The sequence below is a fragment of the Phallusia mammillata genome, chromosome 2 (genome assembly GCF_965637545.1).
Source record: "Phallusia mammillata chromosome 2, kaPhaMamm4.hap1.1, whole genome shotgun sequence".
Classification (NCBI taxonomy): domain Eukaryota; kingdom Metazoa; phylum Chordata; class Ascidiacea; order Phlebobranchia; family Ascidiidae; genus Phallusia; species Phallusia mammillata.
In genome coordinates, this window is record NC_137253.1 from 977,462 (window position 1) to 1,003,350 (window position 25,889).

Below are 25,889 nucleotides of genomic sequence, written 5' to 3' on the forward strand. Positions count from 1 at the left end.
AAAGTAACAATTTAACTTGTCACACTGCTTGTTTATAGTTTTTATCATTTCATTGTCTTTAAATTCAGCCTTACATGCACAAAACACTCTGCTTTATTATTGATTTCTGCTGGCACGAACCACTAAAAGGTTGCCGACCCCTGCACTTGTGTAAAGTAAAATGAAGTCGGATGTCAACCCAAAACAACACCACTAATATTGTCCCCACAGATTTCATAGAAATGTTTCTGTAGTTGCTGTGCATTTTTCTCCCGCGCAAAGAAATGTCTCCACCTTCCACTAGTCCGGAGCACCGCAGTCCGATGGTGGAGAGAGAAGAACTTTATCCTCACAACGATCCACACCTGACAGCGTTTTCACCCAGACCCGAAACTCGACTCGCTACAGCGAAAAGTCCAACCACGGATACGAAGATTTGTTTGAACCACAAGTAAGGAAATGTTTAGCTTTAGCATTCAACCCCATAAAGAAAACAAAACAGAAGGATAATACGCCATCACTGTTCGTGTGATTTCTTTCATTTTTTATTACGTTTTTACTCCGGAATGCAATTTGCTTTCAATGGGCGTTATTAAGAAACTTACATCGTTTTAAAGTTTTAGATTTAATTTTAGTAAAATAACATTAGGAATTTAGCTACGGTTAGACCAAGATTTGAACCCTCAACCTTTCGAGTTTAAATGCTTACCATTCAAACCACCAAACATGACCATATACGGGAAACAAAACAGAAGGAAAATACTGTTTTTGTATTTATTTCATTCCTTGTTGGATTTTAACAGTAATGTATTTTGCTTCTAATGAGTCCGTTGTCGATTTTCGAACCTTGTTGAGAAACTTATAAATAACTCTTTTTTTATAAATAAAGTTTTGGTTTTAATATAGCAAGTTAAGAATTCAGCAAAAGTTTGAGCAAAAGTAAAACCCCCAACCCTTCGTTATCAAAGTTCTATCGAGTCAAACCACAAATGTAATCACAACGCACAATTTATTAACCTTATTCAAATAGAACATGTATTTTCAGGTTACGAACATTTCGAAACGAGTCCACGATCATTTACCCCCTGGAGTCGTACCAGACTTGGGTTGACGCTGGCAACCTTGAACCCCTGTACCCTCCTAACCCTGACCCCTGCTACAACGCCAACGTGTGGCGAAACTTCAGCAGTAGGGAAGGGTCACATTACAGCCCGGGGAGTAGGGGTACATCTGCCACCCTCGCCTCGATGTACCCCCTCAATATCCCTCCCCCGTCTCGCATGGGCAATTTCACCTATGCACGCTTCATTAAGTACGGCGACATATTCCGCGACCCATTACGTAAGCAGAAGAAGATCACGTGGTCGGAGAAGGAACTCGAGGTGGTTACGTTATTGTGTTTGTGATAAAATTTCTTTAATCGGCTTAATTTTAACTTCTTAAGATTTTTTATTACAAATTTTTATGTGACGTTTTCACATGTGCAATGACGTCATTATTTGCATATGACGTCATAATACAGCTATTGGAAAACATAACATAACAAATTTGAATGACGATTTTCGGAACATTAGACTATGACATAAAACATAGCTTGATAGCAATTGTGATCTTTTTTAAAAAAATAGTGACTACAAAAAATAATGCAGTTACAAAATCGCTGTTGTCATCATCAGTGAATAACAATTATTTAAGGACGATTTTTTTGTTCATTTCCTAAACAGATTGGTTAGAAAAAAATCAACATTGTTTGCCGAGTTAGCTTCGGTTTGATATACATTTCCGGTTAAAATAGCCCGAGTGTTTGCAGAGTATGTAAAAAACTAGGCACGTCAACAAAGCAATGACTAAACAATGGGTTACTTGTGACGTACACAAGGTCAATTATTGTTGCATCTCGTGTAAAAAATGTCGACAACCATAACAAGACATACGTGGGACTTAATACGTCTGTGAAAATTCTCTCTTATGTACTTGCTTTTATTCAATCAAGTTGACAAGTACGTCTGAAACACAAGCATGGTGAGATCAAAACGTAACTGATCGAAAAACAAATGCCACCTTAGATAAAAAATAGAAGAAATATAAATCGGGGCGCCATTTGTTTTTGGATGTACATTGTCTACGACAATACCACAAAAACTACAATAAAAAATGAAAACCTAACAATGAAATGATGAACAACAATGAACTTGGAAACAATAGGCACTGCTGCTTTGAACTTTCAAAACATATAGAACTTGTTCATAGTGAACACAACTTAATCCGAAGGTTTCAACTAACTACGTTTGTTACAGTAATTCCTAGAACATTTCCACCCAGTCAAGTTATTGCCACATTGCGTCAAACTCACTCTCGGGTGACAAACGCTCCATAACACAGTGTAGCTAAAGTACGTTTAGTCCACCAATTATGCCCTTCACTCTTTTGCGCTCCACAATGTTACGCAGCTATTTTCGGCCTAATTTTACTTTTAGAGCCACCTTCACCTCGACTGGTCCCAATATCGTCTCCCCCAGTCGTGTTACTGTTTACCCATAATCAGTCAAACTTCATTTCTTATGAGCGTCCACCAAATAATGATTCATAATAGGGTGCAGCTGCAGCGCGTATAATCATTATCCACCAATTGTGCCCTTCACTGTTTTGCACTCCATAAGGGTGACACTAAAACGCTGAATGGGCGGGAGATGGCGGGACGTCGTGAAAACCGCTGAATATCGGGTTAAATTGCTGACGGTTAGTGCTATTAAGGTTAGGTTTTATAAATAGAAAATAAATAGAGGGATAAGGTTTTATAATAGAAAATCATTAAAAATAATTCCCCCGGATACCTTCCGCGACCGAGCGAAACATTCAGCGGCTGAGGGAGACTTCCCGCCCAAGCATTTTTGCTGAATGTCAGGAAACAGCTGAATAAGTTTTAGGCAGGGACATTTTTTGATTCACATACTTTTATAAAACCTCAACCCAACCCTAAAAGCACTAACCGTCAGCAATTTACCCGATATTTAACGGTTTCCGCGACGTCCCGCCCATTCAGCGTTTTACTGTCACCCCTCCATAATGTTTTCACGTTGCGCAGCTATTTCCGCCTTGGTGATTGTTTTAGGGCTATTGTGTCAACATTGCCATCTGCTATAGAACCAATAGGCCTATGTTGTATGGTTGTTCTGAGAAATGTGATATTTGTGCAAATAAATAAAAACTGATCTTTGTTGATTCAGGAGATGCGGAGGATGAAGATGATGTCGGATGCGAGAGTTCCTCCTACAGATGACAAAGGGAGGATCCTTCCACCTCTTGCGTTTAGAAGATTAAAAGCTCAGGGAAGAATCCGACACCAACCGATGTCACTTGACAACAGGTTCGTGGGTTCGAATCCCAGTGAAGGTGGAATAAGTTTTTTTCAAATCTGGCCGATGTTTTTTTTATGACTGTAGAAGAAATATACGTTGAAAATCACGTCACAGATAGCATTGTGACTTCACACAGCGAAAAATGGTTTCGTCATAATTCCAGAAATAAAAGCAACACAAAACCGAGCCGATCTTGTTGGGAATCGAACCAGCAACCTCGGTCACACAGAACGCTTGTGTCCATAACGCTTAATTTATGGCGTTCTACTATCAAAGAAGGTGCTCACCTCAAAAACACGACTGACGTAGTTAAAAATGTCACATGTAGCGTAACTACTTGAAATCACCGTGACCTCGATTTATCATTGTGACGTCATACACAGGTACGAGAACCCTCCCCAGCGCATGGACGCGTCACGTGATCAACATTCCGATACCGCGTCACTGGCATCGCGAAACACCAGTCTACGTCACAAAGGCCTATTGTGGAAGTTCTCGTATAAGATGAATAATCCCGAATACGACAGGGTGAGATTGTGACCTAATAATACCGTGGTTTTTGGAAGTCGTTTAGGAGTCCAACAAGTCAGGGAGAATTGAATTCGATTTTGGATACACCAAACTGGGGTTTCAACATTAAAATGTAAATAAAAAACAATAAGAAATTAAAAAAATATTCAGGAAGTTTTGGGGGTAAAAGCTTTGCCAGAAACCCACAAAACCCAATGTAAAAAAGTTCATGGTAATAATTTTTTTCACATTTAAATGTAAAAAAAGAAACATATACATTTGAAAAGTTTTGGTGGCAACAGATTTTTTATTTCTGCCATATTCCCCACAGAACCCTTTGCAAAAAACAAAACAAGTCCATGGTAATGATTTCAGCCAGCGGTGGGATTCAATTTTTTTGTCAGCCGGTTCTATCACGAAAGTCATATTTTTCAGCCGGTTCTGTTGCAAAAAGTCCATTGACAGTAACCAGTAATGCTAACCGGTTCGCTGATCTCATGAAATTTCGTGAGACGGTTCTAGAACCAGTACAAACCAGCTGAATTCCACCACTGGTTTCAGTCAACCCCCTGTTAATAGATACAGCAGTTGCAATATTGTATGATGGATTTTTTTTTCAGGTTGTTGAAGCACAGAAGGAAAAAGAACGGTGGAGGAAAGAAAACACAAGAATACGCGGAATCAGAAAACAAGCTCTTCAACAGGAACTACTTGCCTCATATTGAACACAAATATATTTTACATCACTGCAATTATATGTGTGTGTGTGTGGAATGTTGAAACAGAGTCACCACACAAAAAACAAGCGTGGTTAGGACATGAAATATAAATATTTATTTACAAATTTTACATAAGTTGAATAGTCATTCAAGGAATCAAGCAAATTAGTCAAACTGTGTCATTCACCAGATAAACATACCACCTAAACAATATAGGGATACTAGACGAAATACAATAAACGTCTTGTATACTATTTTAGTCATTTTTACTATGAATAACATTTTATGAAAGAAACTACTGCACAAAAAATGAATCTAGAGGATTTAACTAATCTTTTGTTATATATTGGATAGCGGTTATACACTGATGAAAAAGTTCTTCCAAAAAAATAACACATTACAATTTACAACACCACTTTTACCCAACAATATTCTACAGTAATATTGCCTCGATTTCTTTCTACTTGGAAAATATCACAAGACATAAATAACTGCCTTAAAGAAAGCATATTTACTAAGTGCTAAAATTAAAATCACTTTTCAAATTCAGTTCTGTGATTTTAATATATTGTTTACAACCAATCCGAATGCAGCAACTGCTATAAGTATAAACACGTTGCTCAGTCCTCTATTTGCTTCGGGGTTTGCCAATTGTGGGGCTTGTTGGGCATTTTCTGGGGCAATTGCATCAGTTTTTGACTTCACCGCTTCCTGAAGAGAAGCTTGCCCTCTTAAAGTTTCAGATAATTTTTCTTTCATTTCTTTTACAATTTCAGGAAATAGTTCACAGAAAGTGTCGTTCTTTAAGTTGAAAGTGTGGCTACAACTTGCCAGGTTCTGTTTTGTCAAAACCGAGGATTCAACCGACCCCAGTGTGGGTGTTTCCTCCACCATAAAACTCAACAGACCAGTTAAGATAGTCGTCACCGACCATGCAGGATTCCATGTGTCCGGATGGAAGTCACTTATCGACAAACATAATCTCTGATTGCACTTGAACCTTCCATTTGGGGTGATCATGTAAATTGCCGGGGGTCGGAATGGAAATTCTCGGGGGAAAACTAACTTACCGTGATAGTAACCACCAAAATATGGGGTGTCCTCTGGTCCTCTGACCTACAAAAAGTAGTAAAATGTCAAAAAATCAAAATTTAGTAATATATTGCAGATCAGTTTTCTGAAAAAGTACAATTAGCTTCTGCACAGGTTTGTATTTTGAAGCCAAATCCTGACATGAACCTGTAAACAGCAACAAAACAAACACAATAAAATCGATAGTGTATATACTGGAAAACAGTTGTGGTTGAAATAAACATCAATATTCCAAATTTATTGTACAAAAAACATTTCAAGCAGAAAGCCAAGAACAAAGACTTTGGCACAAGTACGACTGTAAAATTGCAAACACCAATACAATATTCAAGACAAGCAATACATTAGGCAGACATCAAATGATGATTTCATCTTCTAGTTCCAAATTAATGAGACAATCATGGTTGGATCAAGTATCATTGGCCAGTGTAGAATCATCATAAATTTATCATGTTTACATGGTTAAATCAATCCTTCTGTGTATTTAGTTAAAAATACACAATATATGTTAAGACTTAGATTAGTACAAACAAAAACTCTCAAAATGCACGCAATACCTCATTGTTTTTATGCAACTTATTTGTTTAATGCTATTATATCTAGTTACAATATTCTATAACACTTAAAAGCTTAGGTGGTAACTGTCTATTAGATATATCTAATAGATTTTCTGTTCTATAGAATATAAGTTTTCTGAAACCAAAACTGCAATTTATAAATTACTTTAGAAATTTTATCAAGAAATAATTTTGTACAGTTGCCACTCACCACATAATGCCATTCCAATATGTTAGAGGGGAGAGGTTCTGCTGTCACATATGGAACCGGGTCCCGTTTCAATCGAATATAATCCTGTTTTAATCTTTGTGTTGCCGTTAATGGAACTTTATGCACAACTTTTCTTGACATTACGCTGATTCCTAAAACTGGAAAGTTTGGGCAAAAAAGTTTGGATGGTTACAAGTATTTGTTGAGTTAAAAAAATATGCCAAGCAAGTTTCTTTTTTCTAGTAAATTCCTTTTTACTAGTACTTCACAAAATCAAGGACAAAATTTCGTTCCTGTTTCACCATCCGGGGATTTACCGAAATTCTGTATTTTTTTAAACAGGGAATCAATTAAAGCACTTTCCAGTAAGCTTAACCTTGTCTTTGGTATTTAACAACAACAAAAGATATTTGTTTTCGTGTATTTAAAAATATTCTGATTCCCCTGCCTTTTCTAAATTGTAATTACCGTACATTCATATTTCGCTTGCTGAATATATTCGACCTTAATTCCCGAACCGTTGTGAATTTTGCTACTGTGGCGTCACGCAACTCCAAATATTTCTTTTTCGAGTCCAGTCAAAATGGTGAGTTGAGTGAAAAATCCGATCAAATCTTCTTCAAAAACTAGTTAAAATCTTTTTAAAATCTCCAAAAGTCATGGCAGACTAACACTAAGCTCCGGTAGTGAAGCAAAAATGTGCAAAAAAGTTCCAGAAGGCTTTAAACTCTGTATCTGATTTCATATGGCATGTTAACTGTACACTGGTTGTTTAGGTGGCTCGTTTCAAGAAGACGCGCAAGTTGCGTGGACACGTCAGTCACGGACATGGGCGTGTAGGTGAGTAATATTGGTTGGTGAAAATTTGTACTTAAATCTTATTTTGAGACGTTTTTTATGTAATTTTTCTCAGGAAAACACCGTAAGCATCCTGGTGGTCGTGGAAACGCTGGAGGACAACATCACCACAGGATCAACTATGACAAATAGTAAGTTGTTCGTCATGTTGCAAATATAGTGAAATGTTACAGCGTTTTCTGCTTGTGCAATGTGCATATTTTTGCTTATAATTCCATGTTGCTGGTTAGGGAATGTTGTTGCTTGTTGGATGTTTTAAACTGTTGCAGTCTAAAGGTTCTGAACTGTTCTTGTGCAGTGAACATTTCAGTGTGTTAGCTGCAGAAATAATTAGAAATCTTGGCACAGGCATCGCAGAAATTTAGTTTGCTTTTGTCTGTACTTAAGACTTCCACATTCAACGAAGTATTCTCCAAAATTGTTGTGGGGTGAATCAAAATGGCACGGAGCTTTTGCAAATACCTGTGTATAATATAAGCACATATTAACCTCACTTCAAATGTTTTCAGCCATCCTGGTTACTTCGGCAAAGTTGGAATGCGTCATTTCCACTTGAAGAGAAATCCCCATGCGTGCCCGATTGTTAACCTGGACAAATTGTGGAACCTTGTAAGCGACCAAACCAGGGAACACTACAAGGATCGGACTGATGTGGCCCCCGTCATCGACGTTGTAAAAGCTGTAAGCCACAACTTATTTTGCTGTAGTTACTTATAAGCATTAAGCTTGCCTAAGTGTTGTTGTTGACTTGTTTCGGTCAAGTTTACAGCGTCAAAATAGGCAGACATTAAGCTCTGGACATGAAATGTTTTGTGTAACTGTCAGTGATCACAAATAACATGTCCCAAGGAACAGTACAATTACCACTGGTTACTGTCAATGGACTTTTTGTAACAGAACCGGCTGAAAAATATGACTTTTGTGATAGAACCTGCTGACAAAAATTTGAATCCCACCACTGGTTACAATTGTTTTACGATATCTCCTTATTTTGCAGGGTTACTACAAAGTTTTGGGCAAAGGCCTTCTCCCTAAACAACCAGTTATCGTAAAAGCGAGATTTTTCAGCAGAAGGGCAGAAGAAAAGATCAAAGCTGTCGGTGGAACTTGTGTTCTGGTTGCTTAAATCAAATAAACATGCTAAAACACTTTGTAGTGTGGGCGTTGCTCGGTAGTGTGTGTTGGACACAGGACACCAGATTAGGTTGAGGTATTTGGGGATAGAATACCATTTACAAAAGGGTTTGGGGTAAGAATAAGAACATCAGGGCTGACATACCTCTCGTACTTCATGTCAATTAAAAGCGAATTTGTATGTTCAGATCAAAATGAATACCAAATCATAACTGGGATCAGCCATGAAATAAATGTGGGTTCGAATCCCACCGCAGGCTAGATATTTCTAGTTTACACTCTGCCATATGGGAATGCTTGGAGACAGGCTGATTCGGAATAACACTTCATTGAGTCTGGTGTACTATGATTCATATAACTAGCAACAAGGCAAAGTGAAACTGATCTGCTGAGGAAAATGTTAATCAAAAGTAAACTAAGTAAAAAACATTAAGTTTATTTGGAGAGAAAAGTATTAGTAAAACACACTGCAGAAAATCCTGCACAGCTTTGTCCACATGTGTTCAGAATACAAAACGAATTTCCTAACATACTACGAAGCAGAAATAAATCAACAAAATAGGAATGCTCAAACTGAAAAAGAATTGGTTTGTTGAAATTTGAGTTGAATCGATTTAATAAAGTGTATTTGTACCGGTCAATTACCAATATAAAGGTTTTTATGTGGGAGGTTTTTCTGTCGTAGGACTGTGTTTCAAAACAATTGGTACAGAAATCTTTTTCACCGCATTTATAGACACCAGTCGGTCACCACTAGAGGCGCTAGTTGTTTTAACAACAGGATTGCCAATAACTCGAGGTAACACTAACGTCACCCGCTTCTTTAAAGCTGGATCTGTGACTGGTTCATGTTTTTTTCCAACGGTTTCGACCTCGTTTGAATTTTCCACTTTCTGAGGCTTCTCCATGACTGCATGAGCTAAGGTTTGTACACTAGGTGGAATCACAGGAGTGTAAGCTGTCCGTACGTTGAGTATTTTACTACCACAGCTTGCTATAACCTTTACCGGCTGTGAAATAGTCGTTATTATTTTCTCTGGTTGTTTTGCAGCGATCCTTGGCATAATCTTTCGTTCTTGTGGTTGAGTATCTTTCAATTTAATTTGTGAAGTGGAAATAGTAATCGGCCATATTGTTTTTGCGACGGCAACTTTAGCTCCTATGTGAGTGGTTTCTGTGTTTGTTGATACGACTGCATCAGAGCAGCCTGCCACATCCACTGGTGGTTGATCATCATCATGGAGCTTGTCATCTTCGCAAGGATCACATTTCTCATCACAAACGTTTACAGCAGGAGTGTTTTTTTCATCACTTGGTGGCACCGTGTTTAAGTCAGAAACATTTTCAATGTTTGTGTTGGACTGCGCTTTAGAATCATCACTTGAGGGAGATTTAATAATTTGTTGGGAGATCACAGCATCTTGACTTCCACAAGGTGGCAGCATTCCAACTCTGCCATGGGAGGGAGCTATATAGGTACTGGATGCCACTTTTTGTTCACTAGTTGGTGCTATAGTGTCCGATTTCTTGGCTGGAATATCATGTTGAACCTCAGGTGTGTCATTACCACTGGGTGGCAGTATTTCACACTCTTCACTTTTCATGTTTTCACTCTTAACAGTAGAGGGGGCTGTTGCAAGCTCACTAACATTCGAAACATCTACCGATCTGCTAGGTTCACCACTTAAGGGCGCTGTTGTCATATCAGTGTTGGTTGATTCACTCGGTGGGGCACATGGCTTGCTAGGTGGCGCTATATTACATTCATCAACATCAGTAATGCTTGCAGAGGGATCTTCAGCGGTCAGGTTCGATTCACTTGATTTCAGATTAATTGAGGTTTCTGTTGATTGTTTGTCTGATGTGCTCGATATTGTGTTTGTCCCAACTGAAGGTGTCTGAGAAGTGGTTGTGACATCACAATCGTCCGACTGAGCATCTACAGATGGATTCGCACCGCTGGTTTCAGAGGAACAGGTTATGGTAGGTTTTGGTGATGTTGCAATACTAGGTAGCAGAGCTGCATTCTGAACACTTGAGGGCACAGTCTGAGATGTTGCAATAGAAGTAATAACTTCAGCAGTGCTGTCAACTGATGCTTCAATTTGATCCACAGATGGTAATATTTGTTTGGGTTCCACGCAGAGTGAAGGTTTAGTTGTAACACTAGATGGGGCAACTATGGGGTCATTTGAGGTCAGAGAGACATCTAGTGTTGGTTTTGTGGAGTTTTTCTCGGATACTGCTTCGTCAATTTTATTCGTTTGTTTTTTTGTACTTTCGCTGTTTTCCGATTTTCTTTTCACAGTTGCTGATGCAGGGTTTGCTTTCTCTTTTGGGTTTTGGTTGTTTTTAGTTTTCAGCAGTTGTTTGATGCTCGTCAGTGTCCTAGTTCCACCTCCTAATACCTGTTTGTCATAATTCACTTTGAATGTCGCGGGTAAGTTGTCATTTGAAGTGCTGAGTTGTGAATACAAGCGGATGATCGAGGGGAGACTGGTTTTGTCCACGTTGTGACTTTCCACTGAGGGTTGAGGTTCATTCTTCGCGTTCCTCGACTCCTGAACAACCACCGGCATGTTGAAACTCCCTCCGGTGGATGATACCTTTGCATCGGGAGTATCTGTCGTCATGGCAACATCAGCAGGCTCTTCATTTGTGAGGTCGACCACGTCATCTTCATCAGATGAAGAGCTGCTGTGATGAGGTGGTACTGATCCCCGCTTCAGCCCGTTCGTTCTCATCGATGCTCGCTTCTTGTTTCGTATCAAGCGACGCCGTCGGGTATTCTCCAGTCTTCGTTGCAGGGACATCTAAAAAAAGTTGAAGTTGAGCAAAAACAGTTGATGAAACGTGAAATGAAGTGAGCTATTGCTGCCAGGCATAATGTTTAACCAAGTATTGAACATCGAACAGTTTTAATATAATAACCTACGTTTTGACATCCCATATGAGACGCCTTCATCAGTAATGGCATACCTTGCAAGACACATTTCTTATAAATCGTAAAATGTTCGCTGGGTCTAAACTTCATTATGACATACTATCTGCACATGATTCTACCTAAATTCAAGCATTTATTTATAAACATAAATCTCACGCAAAGGGGTATATCCGGATATCCAGGGAGTAATAAGTTAATCTCACAACCAGTTTCAAACTCTTTAATTTTATAATATAGTTTTGCACATAAGTATTCGTTTGCACTTTTACAACTAGAGAGCATTGCATCTCTACTCATTTTCCTATCAACCCAAAATATCTCCAATATATTTCTGTGCCAGCAATTCTTTTAAGGAAACTGTCAAAGCAAAATCTTACATCAAACAAGTGAGAAAACTTCTCCGGTGGTTTCCTTCTTCTTGTAATCCTCTTCCTCCCATCCGAAGTTTGCTCCATCCCTCCTCCTTCTCCTGTAACCTCCACATCTGCATCATTATCATCACCATCATCCGCATCCATTCCACAATCAGCACACTCCCTGTAAATATCACAATCATGTTTAAAACCAGAGTGGGAGTTGGACAAACTGAACTTCATCTGTTGGTGCAAATAATCACAGCAGTGAATCTGATATATTATATTTGGATAAGGTCAGAGCATTTGTAAAGAATAAACAAACATTTGTAATTTACAGTTACGGGTTTGTGCAAGTATTTAATCACACATGATTGTTTCCAATATATTGATTTTAAGTTTGAATAAGGCATCATTTCTTAAACATTTTCACTCTGAGTGCACTAATAAAACAACTAACATTTTTAGGGCAAACCAAAAGACTTAAATAGGATTAGGGTAGAAATGTAAGTTAGAGCTATGTATTTGTTTTGCTTGCAGCTGATGCTATATCTTTGGGCAAGTATTTGAATCAAACATCATTGTGTCCAATAAGTTCTGTTTGAATTAGGTTTAAATTGAGTTTTAGGTTTAGAGTTCTGGTTGCTGCTCACACTGCAGGTTTGGATGAGCATTGTAACAACATATCACAAATTTCAGTTTTCAAATACATACATTTTGAATATATAACAACAGTTTAACTTATTACAGCTTCGAAGTAGAATTGAGCACATCTTACCACTGACAGAATCTGTTCGTCCGAGGCATTGTTTTGTAAGGTGGATCACAACACCATATATGGAAATATTTCAAGCATTTCGTGCATGACATCATTTTCTCGGGACTCTGTGTTGTTCCACAAACTTTACAGGTTGGTGCCGCTAAACATATACAAGCAAAAAAATTAGTGCTTTACTTTAATAGAATGGGATAAAGAAAGTAGCTATGTATGAGGGAATAAAATCAAGGTGACACTAAACATAGACATGTTAAGTAAATCAATGGTTAAATGAAGAAATTTGATAATAAATAAAGAAATTTGATGTCGAATGAAGAAAATTGATAGGCTAATTACTTCAATACAATGGGATGAAAAAAGTAGCTGCAAATAAGCAAATAAAATTGAGGTGGGTTGAAATCAATTGGGTTTACATGCTATTTTTTGAACCTTAAAGTAAATTTACAAAATCACACAAAGCTTTTTAGTGTTTTTTCACAGTCAGTATACCGTACATGTGGTTTGTAATCCTTTGCAATTAAAGAATTATGCTAATAACCGACATGCAAATAACTGATATTATTGTGACTTTTCAATAAGCCTAGTATTGCATAAAGTGCTTACCTTTACTTGTTGTCGTGTTAGTAGTTAAAATTGTTGGCTGTTCTGAAACAGGAGTGTTGCCGTCCATTGTTGTGCGGACAATCGCTGCAACTGAAGCTGTTTGTACAGGTTTTACCCCGTCAGCTTTGATAATCTTGTGCGATGGCAAAATTATGGGTTTCCTGATCGCTACGTTGTTTTTCTGGAAAAAATCCCCTTGCAATCGAACTAGCGATGATGTGGCGCCTCCTGATTGGCTGTTTGCCGATGGCACAAGTTTCCCCAGAGCTGCAAGAAGATCAGTTTTCGACATAAGTTGGGTCGATACCGGGACGATGTAATTCCCCTTCAACTTCTCCGCTTGTTTTTTCTCCAACTCAACCAGTTCAAGTTTGACTGTGGGTGAGAAATCTCGTCCAACAGGAATTATCAATGATTTTGTTGGGGAAGTACCAGAAGGGGATTTAATAGAATTGCCAGGAGATTCTTGTTTTTCATTTTCCAAGAAAGCTGAAAAACAGATTTACAGATAGCAAAAATATTTTGTGCAAAGAAATTTAGAACACAACACTTACTCTTTTTTATGACTTGTTTTTTGTTTTTCAACCTCTTTTTCATGGATATTTTTTTCTTCAGATTTGACTTGTTTATAGATCGGGAAAAGTAGCTGATCTGAAAAGCAAAAAAGTTTTCACAGCAAGGGCATAACTATAAACTCTTAGCATACCGAAATGTAAAACAAACAAAGCAAATCAATCATGTTTAGCTTCAGTCAGAACTGGTCAACTTGTGCATGTAGGTGAAAATCAATCAACATATTTTCTCTTTCAATAGTTTCAAATCAAGTAATTAATATGCTTTGCTGCAAGCCAGCACGGTAACCAATAGCAGCCAATCTTAACGCACCATTCTCTGCTGTTGTACGATGTCTGTGTCGCTAACGGCAACGAGTTTATCAGGAGGTCGGTGTGACCTTCGCGTGACCCTGCGACCTTCGGCAGTCACCAAACTTCCCCGACTGATGTCATCCGAGTCTGAATCACTAGATGGCGCACACTTCGAGCATTGCCTGCAAAGTATTTTTTTTCAATTTGACAATAAAATAAAAATATCTTGGTTCATTACCAGCTTTGCAAAAAGATTTCACACAAATATTTTCTCAACTCACCAAAGACTGAACTTTGATTTTCTTGGCATTTGCAGGAGCGGAGGGTCGAGACAGTTTAAGTGAAACCACTTAAGGCAAATCCCACAATCGACCATCATGTGTTGATTGTTGTCGTCATGACAGATATCACACAATTTAAGTAGTGAGGAAGATTTGGACACTTTCGGGCTTCGACTTTTAATCTGAGAACAGACAACAATGAGTTACAGAAGTTTACTAATAATTTGCAATGTTGCTGACAAATACGCAGCCTAGAGACAAACTGATAGCAAATCACCATCAGTTTGGATGCGACAGATTGGCAAAAAAACAAATACAGCTGAATAATGTGACTAAATCAAAAAGCTTTTGAAATGTTATTAACTGTAGAGCAGTGGTTCTTAACCTTTTTGTAGTCACGGAACCCTTTTATGAATTTTGTAAGTCTGCGGACCCCCAACACCTTTTACCATAAGTCTTTTTATGTTTCACGTTTCTTGCATTATACCCTGTCATGCTTTTGAAGCATTTAAATCCACCTTCACAGTCCTTCAAAATCAATGACGTTTCTGTATTGTAGTGGCCAACGCATCGAATTGGTAATATTTCTGGTATATATAACTTCACAAATCACTTGTCCTATAAAGTCTATTGTCAATATGTGTTATGATGTCACAATAGGGAAGACAATCACAAAAAGTAATTGTTCCTGGCATAATTAAGGTGCAATAAACAGCGTGCACTCGTATGCAGGATTGTAAAGACGGTTGAGAAACTTAAAAATCGTCTTCTGTTGGTTAATGCTACTTAACATATTTCCCTCCGTGGACCCCCTAAAACCATCTTACGGACCCCTTGGGGGTCCGCGAACCCCAGGTTAAGAACCACTGCTGTAGAGGTAGACTGATCATTTTTTTTCAGGTTTGACACCAATTACAATCAGTGAAATTACTAAATATTGCAGCTGGTAATCGATCCATACCGATTAAACTGCACAGTTAGGCCCAAGCAAAGAATGTCATGTTAGATTGTGTAAATTTCTTCAGGTGAAAACCGAAATAATTTGTTTTTTCAATAAAAAAGCTTGTTCATTTACGTGTGGCACATAGGCATCGATTCCTGGGGTGGCTGGGGTTGCGTGCCTCCCCACTAAAAATCTCTGGGGTGGCAGCCATTATAAAATAGTTGTGTGTAGCATGACCATACATTGCAAAATGAAAGTTCTGTTTAACTTGATGTTGCATAATTTCCACATTTACTTACTGTTTCTTGTGAGGGTCTTTTTCTTTGTGGAGATTTGGATTCCTTCATCGTAACTTGTGGTTTCAGCTTCAGTTTCACCAAATCACCGCTGCAATTGACGCAACATAAAAATCATACAAATAATCATCAAAATTATTTGTGATTGTACCTTTTGTTTTTCTGGTTTGCGACGGCCCACTGCTTCAGTGAGATAACATGTGAAAACAGATTTTGCGACAGTTTTAATGTTTCATTTTCTTTTGCCTTCAAGCTCTCCAAGTTTTGTTGCAACTGTGAACACAGGATGCAGGTTAAAACAGAAAAAAGCAAACTGTGAAATTTCAGTTTGTGTTGGTTTAGTGCAGGGGTGTCCAACTCGAACACACTGCCGTGCCAAATTTTTTTTTTGTTTTTTGTTTTGCGACACAAGATGCAAATAGTTTGCAAAGGGGCTTAGGTTTTGTCAAAAAACGAACAATTTAACTAGAAGGGTGGCTTAGCACATATTGCCCTTGCACATACACTATGATCTATTTTAAAACATAAATATAATTCCTTCACTTATTTTATATTGGGTCCCATATTTGCCACCGTCTTTTAAAACGTTAGTTGTTTCTGCAGGCAGAAACTCATGGGTCCCCACACATGCAAAGTTGTAAACACTGCATTTCAAGAGATAACCATAAGAAACTTTGGTGTTGTAAAGTAAAACACTGTGATTGGTACTAGGATTAAATAGTCATGCTATGCAAAGTTCAAACTATACAAATCGACTCAATTCAAGCATTGTTTAAAGTTTGTCTAGTTTAAAACAAAGAAGTAAAACACAACAATCGATACCTATAAATGGCATAACATTTCCAACAATTGCCCACTGTTTAAAAACTCACCCATTTTAGGGGGCTAGCAGGGTGACTATTGGGGCTACAGGGTTTAACACAACAATCGTCATTTGTAAATGGCAAATTGTACAAGCTATCCAAATTTCAGCCAATTCCGACCCTGTTTAAAAAATTTATCCTTTTTAGGGGGCTAGTGGGGTAACTGATGGGGCTACAGGGTTTAACACAACAATCATCATTTGTAAATGGCAAATTGTACAAGCTATCCAAATTTCAGCCAAATCCAACCCTGTTTAAAAATTCACCCATTTTAGGGGGCTAGTGGGGTAAATGCTGGGGCTACAGGTTTTAACACAACAATCATCAATTGTAAATGGCAAATTATACAAGCTATCCAAATTTCAGCCAATTCCGACCCTGTTTAAATATTCACCCATTTTAGGGGGCTAGTGGGGTAACTGATGGGGTTCTTCACCCTAATGTTGAAAATATGAAACTGCAATGACCCAAACAACAATCCTGTAAAATTTTGTCCAAATCGGCCAATGTTTCAATTTCGACCACTAGGGGGCGTTTTAACCAACAACCGTAATAACTTATGACGTCACAAGATGACCCAAACAACAATCCTGTAAAATTTTGTCCAAATTGGCCAATGTTTCAATTTTGACCACTAGGGGGCGTTTTAACAAACAACCTAATGACTTATGACGTCACAAGGCTGTGAACAACCCCCTTGACTGCTATCCGCAAACACGTTCACCAAGCAATCCTTAAACATGAGTACCATATGTAGTTGTCTTTATAACATCACACAAAACTAACGTTTGTGGTGCGCACAAACCACATTTTACATTTTGGGGTCTAGCGGGGTAAATACTGGGGTTATCATGACAAACGAAGCAGATGGCACATCTACACAACTATATCTACCATCTGTGAAAGTTTCATCCAAATCCATCAAACATTTCAGGGCAAAATGGGGTGGACAAACTTCAGGGAAGAAAAAAAAAAAGAAGAAAAAAAAAGAAAAAAAAAAAAAAGAAATCGAGTAAAATCAAGATGTGTCCCCTTCAAGGAAGGGGACCCATAATTAGTGGGTTGTGTAACTTTACTAATTTTTACTGAAGTGAGAATAATCATCTGAATTTGCAAAAGCTTGTGTGCCATATTCAAATGCTCTACGTGCCAGTTTTGGCACGCGTGCCACGTGTTGGACACCCCTGGTTTAGTGGCTTACAACATTTTTCAATGAATTCTGCAAATTAAAGTAAATTCTTTGGAAGAAATTTCTCCTGGTTGGGAACCACTGTTTTAGTGGGAAGTTTAGCAGAAATAGCCAGTTAAGATTTTTAGTGTCTTATTTGGTTGGTGTGTATAAATCTAAAGTCTAGAGTAATTTTCCAGGGCTTCAAATCCAGTTTAAACCCTTTACCAAAAGTAATTGTTCGCGCCTACATAATGGTTTAAGTTTGGCAAAAACTCTTGTTACCTGATACACAAAACATAATTTTGAAAAAATACAAAGATTCTTAGACAAATGTACAAACAAAATTGTTTTACATGAAATAAACAACACATAAAAATCTTATACTTGTTGATATTTGTTTCGATATTCCGACTCCAAACTTAGAAAATGTTGATTTTCTTCGGACGACTGTCGTAGATGTTCGGTGTATTCCAAAATTCGTAATTCCCGGTCGGCAAAATGCGACGCAAACTCGGGTGTAAGAGCGGGAACCACATGGTGGCGCTTTCTTACATCAGAAGGGCGCGGAAAATATGATGTCTGTGGAAAAAATAATAACATAGCAAGTTTAAACTAGAAGAGTGGCTTTCTGATATACTTCCATTTTATATATTCTATACGATATTTACCAATTAACTATACACATCATTTGATCTACACATATGATTGTTTTTGTAAACAAAAACTGATGGGTCCCCACACGCGTGTTTGTGCGGATTTACAGTAAACAAATGTTGCGGTGATTTTTACATTGTTAAGGACAAATTTTTAGAAAGCATTAACCCAACAATAAAAAAAATGTTCGTATTCTTTTTGCACTATTATTGTCATGTAATTACAAAATTAAAAAAACGTAACAAAGACTTAAATCTAATCTCTTGCTTTGACCCAGATATAGTCCTCCAAGGTCGGGTTTTGAACACAATTTTTTTTAGAAAGCTGTAACAGTTGTGTTACAGACACTTTAAATTAAAAAGCAATTTGCTACAAGTGTATACATAACAAATTGTTTTTCATTTAACTTTGTTTCGCAAAACGAGTACCATTGACCAGTAGTAACCTCTCAGGGTGCACACGCCAAACGACCGTTTGACCTTTTGACACCGTTTTCAATAGCACGCCGTCATTCGTGTTCAACAATACTGTTAAGCCTAATTTATACATGCCTTGAGTATTGACTCCTAAATTGATTGTCAAAAAAACGCTACGTTATGAAGAAAGTTCTGAGCTGTGTTTGTAATACCGACTAGTTGACCTTAAGTAACCCGTGATCATGCGGCAGCCAACCTGACAACGAGCATTTAAAAAAACATTTATTTGGCAAAACTCAAGTTAATTTTTTCATCTTAACTTTTATTAACAAAGTTTTTCTTGACATATACAAAACCGAAGCACGGTTATTAGGTTTAAATCACGTCATAGATGTAAAACCTTCGCCAAAACTGAAAATGTGAGTGACCACTTAATAAAACGACATAGCATTGCTGTGCAAAACAGCTGATTTCCAACCACTGAAACGACGTCTCGTAAACCGTCTGTCCGACGTCAAGCTGAGCCCTCCCGCTATCGTAAACCAGTGAGTTACTCTCTTGGTACTTCTGCCTACAGTGTCTTTCTTGACCAAACGAGCGTTAGACACATTTATGTTTCGGGGGCCTGTGGGTGAACCTCTAGGTCATATGGGGTCAAAATTCACATGGACCATCTTTAGACCAATATCTGTAATGTGTGTAAATTTGAAAAAGTGTGAACCATTCTTTCTTGACCAAAATGTGGGAACAACAGCCGCGCTAAAAATTTCACGTTTTGGGGGGCTGTGGGTGAACCGCGGGATCAAACGGGGTCAAAATTTACATGGACCATCTTTAGACCAATATCTTTAATGTATGTAAATTTGAAAAAGTTTGAACCATTCTTTCTTGACCAAAACGTGGGAACAAATCTGCGTTAGAAAGAAAAAAAGAAAAAAGAAAAAAAGAAAAAAAAAATATAGACAAAAACAATATGTGTCCCCTTCAGGGAAGGGGACCCATAAAAACTGTTTATGGTTTGCATAAACATACTGATACTACAATGTATAAAAAAAAAAATGTTGGTCCCTGCATGACTTAGCTAGTTGTGCAAGTTAGCTATGGTCTTTAAATAAAGTGCTTTGACGAAAAATAAATAAATATACAGCAAGGTTGCAAATCCTATGTGTTGGTGGTGGAAAGTTGTTATAAATACCAAACACAGAGACATAGCAGGATTTCGTAATGCATATGTCAACAAAAAGAATAGCAGGATTTATTTTGTCCATTTCCCTTCAGTTTTACATGCAGATGTAACTCGACAACCACCAACACACAAACTTTTCACTCACTGCAATGTTGATGTTTAACGCGTTTTTGGCTTTTTGTTGGAACATTCTCATGGCTGATGCGTTGGATGAGAGGTAGCGTTGTGGTGGATGACCTCTGAGTACTAACGATGATGACTGTGATGGCTCATGATGAACGACTGCTTGTGAAAATAGAACCTAGAAATATAAAGGAGAATACTTTAAAGGTTGGTTGTTCAAAACGGAGCCTACCACAGTTGCTTTAATAGCATTCCAATAAATAAAGGTGATAGTTTCAGAATATCTCGATATATTCAGGATAACTTGAAGGTGTAACTGTTTAATAACAGTCACCAATGAAACATAGGAGAGAATACTGATTGCAGTTGTTAGAAATAGCAATTCAAGGGAAAATTCCAACAAAATCCAAACTCCGGTGCCAATATTTTGAAACAGTTATAATTGATTCTGGTTCACTACATATCCAGTTTGCAAATTTACATTTATCTCAAAAGTTCAACTCAGCAAACTATTTGCTCTGTCAAAGTGTTAGAAAAACTGTACAAAACACTAAAGTAGTGTGGAAGAGATGAAGTTTGGCAAACAAAGAACTACAATGTTTTTTGTCTTGTTTTTAAGTTTTACCATATTTTTTCACCTTGTTATGATTTTCATCGATCTGCGCTTCCATTCGAAGTCGAATCGATTCAAATGTTGTAATGTACAACTTCTGTGAGTGCGTCATAATTTCCTTCGTCACATGAAGCGGGCAATACACAAAGTAGGGGTCCGTTTCACTGGAAAAAACAATAAGGAGTTTTAAAATAAATAAAAAATTGTCAAAAAAGTTAAGCAATAAAACGTAAAGAAAAGAAAATGACACTCAAATTAATTGTATCTTTTAAGTGGGACAATAATCAATGCACAAAAAACAAATTGGAAATACAAAACAAGGCATTGAAAAGGCAATTCAAACACATGTTGGTTTTTTCAGGATTTCTAATGATGAAAGCAACCCTTAAGAAATCTAGTAAATATTCAAGCATATATATGTTGGTAACTCACCTGTCCACATTGCTGTCGTTTTCTGATAACAATCCATATTTTTGTGCACAAGTAACATGGAAGAAACTCTTGCATAAACCAGCATCACATTTAATACAAATCCCTGTAATATATTTGAGTAACAGGATTAGTATCAGGAAACAGGAAGATATGGTCAGGTAAGGCTGTTATGCAAACATTTTAAGGGGTAACAGTTTTAAGGGAACACTAAAACTCACATTTTACAGCTAAGGGGGTCAACTTACCTGTTTTCGACATTACAACATCATCACAGAGAATGCATTCTTTAGATCCGTAAAGCTTTGTATTGAGCATTGAAAAATCAATCAAATTCTTTTCATTGAACACATTCTTTCTCAAAATGTATCTAAACACAAAAAACATTGATTTTAATATTTTAACTATATTTTACTGCATATGTTTGCATTTTATGTTTGCATTTTATGTTTGTAAACATACAAATCTTGGGAACTGGGTTTTGCTGCAATCCTAGTTAATCGCATGCCAGTTATGTGTATATTCTGTTTTATTGCACAAAGATTAGGAGAATCATAATGTAGCGTATATTCAAGCTAATGCATTATAGTAAATTCATTGCATGATCAACTAAAATCAACTATATTAGAAATCCTAACCTACCTTGCACATATAACATGACACCATTGTCCCGATGAGGTTTCTCGTAAACATCCATCCTGTGAAGGGCAGAAATCGCAATCCTGAAATCACGATAAGTTTAGCTTACAGTGGTTCCAGAATAGTTACATACAAAACTTATTTCCTACCTTTGATTTTTCACTGAGACATGAACTGCAAAACCAATCGGGTTTGCTGTCAGGCTTGTTTCCATGGTAACAATCTACAGGCAAAGTTTTCTTTAGATATTGTTTAAAAGTGAAATACATGCCAGTTTTTTTTTTAGTTTTTACAACAACACACATCATTACAAGTTGCCGGATTGTCATTGATGGCACAGACTTGCTGTAAAGGCTGTCTATACTAGAAGTATTAAACACATAACATATCACTGCAAAGCATTATAGGGCACCTCTAAACTATCAACCAAGAAAATAAATTTCCCCAAAGTTGAAGAAACCAAGTGGTATTTTTTACTAAGTGCACCTCAAGTCATGATAGTAGTTTACAAAAAAATACAATTCGCAATTGAATAATTGAACAGTAGATTGAGTATCAGCAATTTATACCAGGGGTCCGCAAATACTTTTTGGCGCGACCCTAAAAAAATTGCTTTAAATTATCGCGACCCAAGCATTTTGTTAGCATGTAAGTTTGTGGAAAATACTAAGCAACTAGATATCAATACTAAGAATGCTATTATGCTTTTGTCAGTTGCTATTTTCTTGCACAAAATAAAGCGAAACTCAGCACATAAAACAGTAGGTAAACGAACGTATTTATTCAGCAAAATGGCAACAGAAAAGCATGACTTGCGCAGGTACGCTTAACTTATTGCATTGTTACATAGACTGTATGTAACAGTTACGAAGTCATATGTAACAATGCCAATTTGGGTCATGACCCACTATTTGCGGACCCCTGATTTGTACAACAGCCGCATATTATGACTGCAGGAAAACAACATAAATACCCAAACACTCATACTGCAAGAAATCTACACACATAATATATAAGCTATTGCTGCCAGGCAAGCTACACACATAATATATAAGCTATTGCTGCCAGGCAAGCTACACACATAATATATAAGCTATTGCTGCCAGGCAAGCTACACACATAATGTTATCATACTAATCCAATTTTCTCACCTTGATGCACAGCAATCCCACATTTTGAACAAACTAGAATTTTGTTCGGATGTTGATTTTTCAAACAAATACAACACACAAGCTCTGGTTTGTTTAGTCCTTTCAAAACCTGAAACAGCAACAATTAAGTGACTGCGAATTTCACTAATAAAAATAACAAATAAATGTACTTTACACCAGAAATATATTTTTTACTTAAGTCCCTTCATGTATGTGCTAAAACAAGTCAAGTCCTTACCTTAAACCTCAACCTTAAACAGTTGAGATACTAAACTCACGTTTTGTCTTAATATTCTCCACTGCTTTGCGATCTTTTCTTGACTTTCCGACAAACTATTCTGAAATCGCTGGTGACTTGGTAAAAATCCAGCTGTACCGGGAAGTGTTGGCGCTACGACATCGTACTTGTGGCGGTGTTGGCGTGGCAACGATGAATGATGCTCTGTAGAGAAATCGTAAGTTGCGGAAAATGAATTAACACCAAACATCAATTTGTACATACCTGATCGGGAATTACCTTCATGACGCGATTCGGTTTCTGCAAATAATTATTTATGAATGTAAATAGGTTTTATTGATTAATTGTTATGTTATTGAAAGTGTAATGATACGAAACAAGCAAGAAATCTTAAATCTTGGGCCCTAAACAGCCCAAACATTTTTTAAGTATATATACCTAATATTTACTGCTTTAAAAATATCTTGGTGTGGTTTATTAACCAATTTAAAGAAAGTTTGTTAATAGTAATACAAACACAAACTTGTTTGAAATTTTAACATGGAAGACTTCAAACCTTCATCAGAAGTTGATTTTGATGTTTCCGACGCAGATTCACTTTCTTCATCTGATTCGCTTTCTAAAAAAAATCAAACAAACAATTTATTCACAGCACCCAAGTACAGCTTTCATCAATACTAAAACAGGATTTGCCAACCATGTTTCTTTATTATGTCACACAATTCAACAGTTGCATTTAACCAACAATTTATTTAGTCCATCGTGGTTTCGTAACTTATTGTGTTCCACAATCACCCCATAATGTAGTATGTTTCAAATTCATACGGTTTTAAATATTTCCCTTTTTTATTAGAAATGGTTATGTTACGAAAAACTAGTTGCTGACTAAGAAAGCTTGAGAAACACTGATTGAAAAACTTGTTTTTTATGGGTCCAGTATCTTGTGAAACAATGTCACAATTGAAGTTTGCCAAGAACAGGTGAAATGCAAAAACTGTGTGTTATTCATTTCCATGAAAGTAGAACAAAACAAAATAAATGACACATGCAATGATGTCTACAAACCAACTATAGCTAGCAACACACACTCACCAGATAGAAGAGTCGATTTATTGGCATTTATCTCAAAATCACAATCATCCTCTTCTTCATCCCCATCATTTTCCTCCTGCATGAGACGAAGAATATTCTCCTCTTGCAGTTTGATCTTCCGCTTCCCTGGAGCTCTACTCACTACAGGGAAATACAAAAGAAAATGTTCAAGTATTTTAAATTATGGAAATTGGACAAATTGAATCAGTTTTAAATTTAAACACAAAAGCAAAGAGCGACTATGAATATTTGTCAACCGTAGATACTGCATATTGTTTTGACATGTAACAATCTCATCACATTGACTGTAACCAGTGGTGGGATTCAGCTGGTCCGCACCGGTTCCATAGAACCGTCTCACGAAATTTTATGAGATCAGCGAACCGGTTAGCATTACTGGTTACTGTCAATGAACCGGCAGAAAAATATGACTTTCGTGAGAGAACCAGCTGACAAACAAAATGAACCCACCACTGGCTGTAACTCAGTTTGTTTTGGTAAAAAAACTACTAGAATCTGTGATGACATAATTAATTTCACACAAGTAGTAACTTACCCATTGATTTGTACATAAAACTCATCTTTGCGAAAACACCCTAACACATACATCGAAATTTGGCAAGTTTAGCAATATTTTGCATGGCCGTTACGGTAAGGGTCACAATCTAAAAACATAATTCAGAAAACTTAACCTTACATTTTTTTTCCACCAACAAGACAAAATAAGCACATGCAAACGTTTTCACGACATTTAAGGTAAACTATTTCTGTATATTACAACTCCAAACATGTTTTTCAACCAAAAATATCCCTGAAATACAAACACACCACGTAAATTCCACTTTGTTTTCATGTTTGAAAGACGAGAAAAGCAAATTTTAATTCGCGCCTGATTTCTATGTTATTGCAAATGCAAAACGATTAAAATTTATTTTCTTTGTCAATTTCAGTTTACATCGACATTTGAAACATTTTATTCAACCATCTTTCAGAATGAATGAGATTGGTATAATGTTCTTTTGCTTTTCGATGCGTGGCCCAATTCAAACATCACTTGTTTTGGAAATACAACACATTGTTGACAGAATGGGCAGTTGTTGATGTATGGACAAAAACAACTTTCTATTTATCTTTGCATTTTGGTTGCGACTAGAAGCCATTAAAATATAGTTATACACCTTTTACAAATAGCTTTTCATAGCTTCCAAGGTTTTGTTAACGACCCACCAGCCAGCAACCAACGTTTGCAATTTTGCATCCACAAGAAATATCACATGTAACATTTTTCTTTGTTTGTTATGCAACTGATACTTATTGGGAAGGATATTAGACAGTGCACACTGAAATTTATTCTAGATATACTTGTGTTTGAGCCTGCCTTTCCCACAAAGTGATTTGACTTTGCATTGAAATCTGATTTATATCATTTGGATTTGTTTTCGTGAACAAACACGCACAATAAAGTTGTAATGTAGTGTTTACGGTTATGGTTGTAGACATATACATGTAAAGATGTTGGGTAGTTGATGTGTCACGTGAAAACATTACTTATCCGCCATGCTTTTTGTTCTGTGCAAAGAAGACGAACCACGCTAAGCTTTTTTCAGTTCACTTCAGCAATGTCCGTCATGCGTTCACAACGATTCAGATCAATGTATGTTACATGTTCTTCTATTTTATTTATTAATGGCTAAGAGTTTAAAATTTGTAATTAAAAAATTAAACAAATACCAATAAATAATTGTAGCATGATGATTTTTGCCACGCATGTAATATATGTGACGAAAATGTAATTTGAAAAATAGATTAATGACGTAATTTACAAGAGGTC

General features: G+C 37.0%; 4 protein-coding genes across 4 annotated transcripts; 2 read left to right on the top strand and 2 right to left on the bottom strand.

The window, feature by feature from the left end:
• The first annotated feature begins 63 nt into the window (after positions 1-63).
• Positions 64-4,605, top strand: LOC145212538 (testis-expressed protein 52-like). The gene is made up of 5 exons (XM_080080699.1): positions 64-430; positions 1,025-1,361; positions 3,207-3,346; positions 3,722-3,866; positions 4,469-4,605. Exons 1-5 carry the CDS (start codon positions 264-266, stop codon positions 4,571-4,573), a joined length of 894 nt encoding a protein of 297 aa, XP_079936825.1. The 5' UTR covers positions 64-263; the 3' UTR covers positions 4,574-4,605.
• LOC145212539 (ubiquitin-conjugating enzyme E2 J2-like) lies at positions 4,443-6,659 on the bottom strand. The gene is made up of 2 exons (XM_080080700.1): positions 6,428-6,659; positions 4,443-5,683 (listed from the first exon to the last, which is right to left on the bottom strand). Exons 1-2 carry the CDS (start codon positions 6,566-6,568, stop codon positions 5,114-5,116), a joined length of 711 nt encoding a protein of 236 aa, XP_079936826.1. The 5' UTR covers positions 6,569-6,659; the 3' UTR covers positions 4,443-5,113.
• Positions 6,660-6,929: 270 nt separating this feature from the next.
• Positions 6,930-8,433, top strand: LOC145212541 (large ribosomal subunit protein uL15-like). The gene is made up of 5 exons (XM_080080701.1): positions 6,930-7,013; positions 7,204-7,267; positions 7,341-7,416; positions 7,795-7,966; positions 8,283-8,433. Exons 1-5 carry the CDS (start codon positions 7,011-7,013, stop codon positions 8,409-8,411), a joined length of 444 nt encoding a protein of 147 aa, XP_079936827.1. The 5' UTR covers positions 6,930-7,010; the 3' UTR covers positions 8,412-8,433.
• A 402-nt stretch (positions 8,434-8,835) lies between these two features.
• Positions 8,836-24,744, bottom strand: LOC145212537 (uncharacterized). Its single transcript, XM_080080698.1, has 22 exons — positions 24,615-24,744; positions 24,059-24,199; positions 23,523-23,585; positions 23,231-23,266; positions 23,007-23,170; positions 22,729-22,837; positions 21,727-21,800; positions 21,581-21,660; positions 21,187-21,308; positions 20,942-21,044; positions 20,535-20,673; positions 19,919-20,074; positions 17,902-18,096; positions 15,635-15,756; positions 15,487-15,574; positions 14,245-14,426; positions 13,983-14,145; positions 13,652-13,748; positions 13,098-13,586; positions 12,495-12,636; positions 11,741-11,900; positions 8,836-11,232 (listed from the first exon to the last, which is right to left on the bottom strand). Exons 1-22 carry the CDS (start codon positions 24,637-24,639, stop codon positions 9,079-9,081), a joined length of 5,004 nt encoding a protein of 1,667 aa, XP_079936824.1. The 5' UTR covers positions 24,640-24,744; the 3' UTR covers positions 8,836-9,078.
• Positions 24,745-25,889: the final 1,145 nt, after the last annotated feature.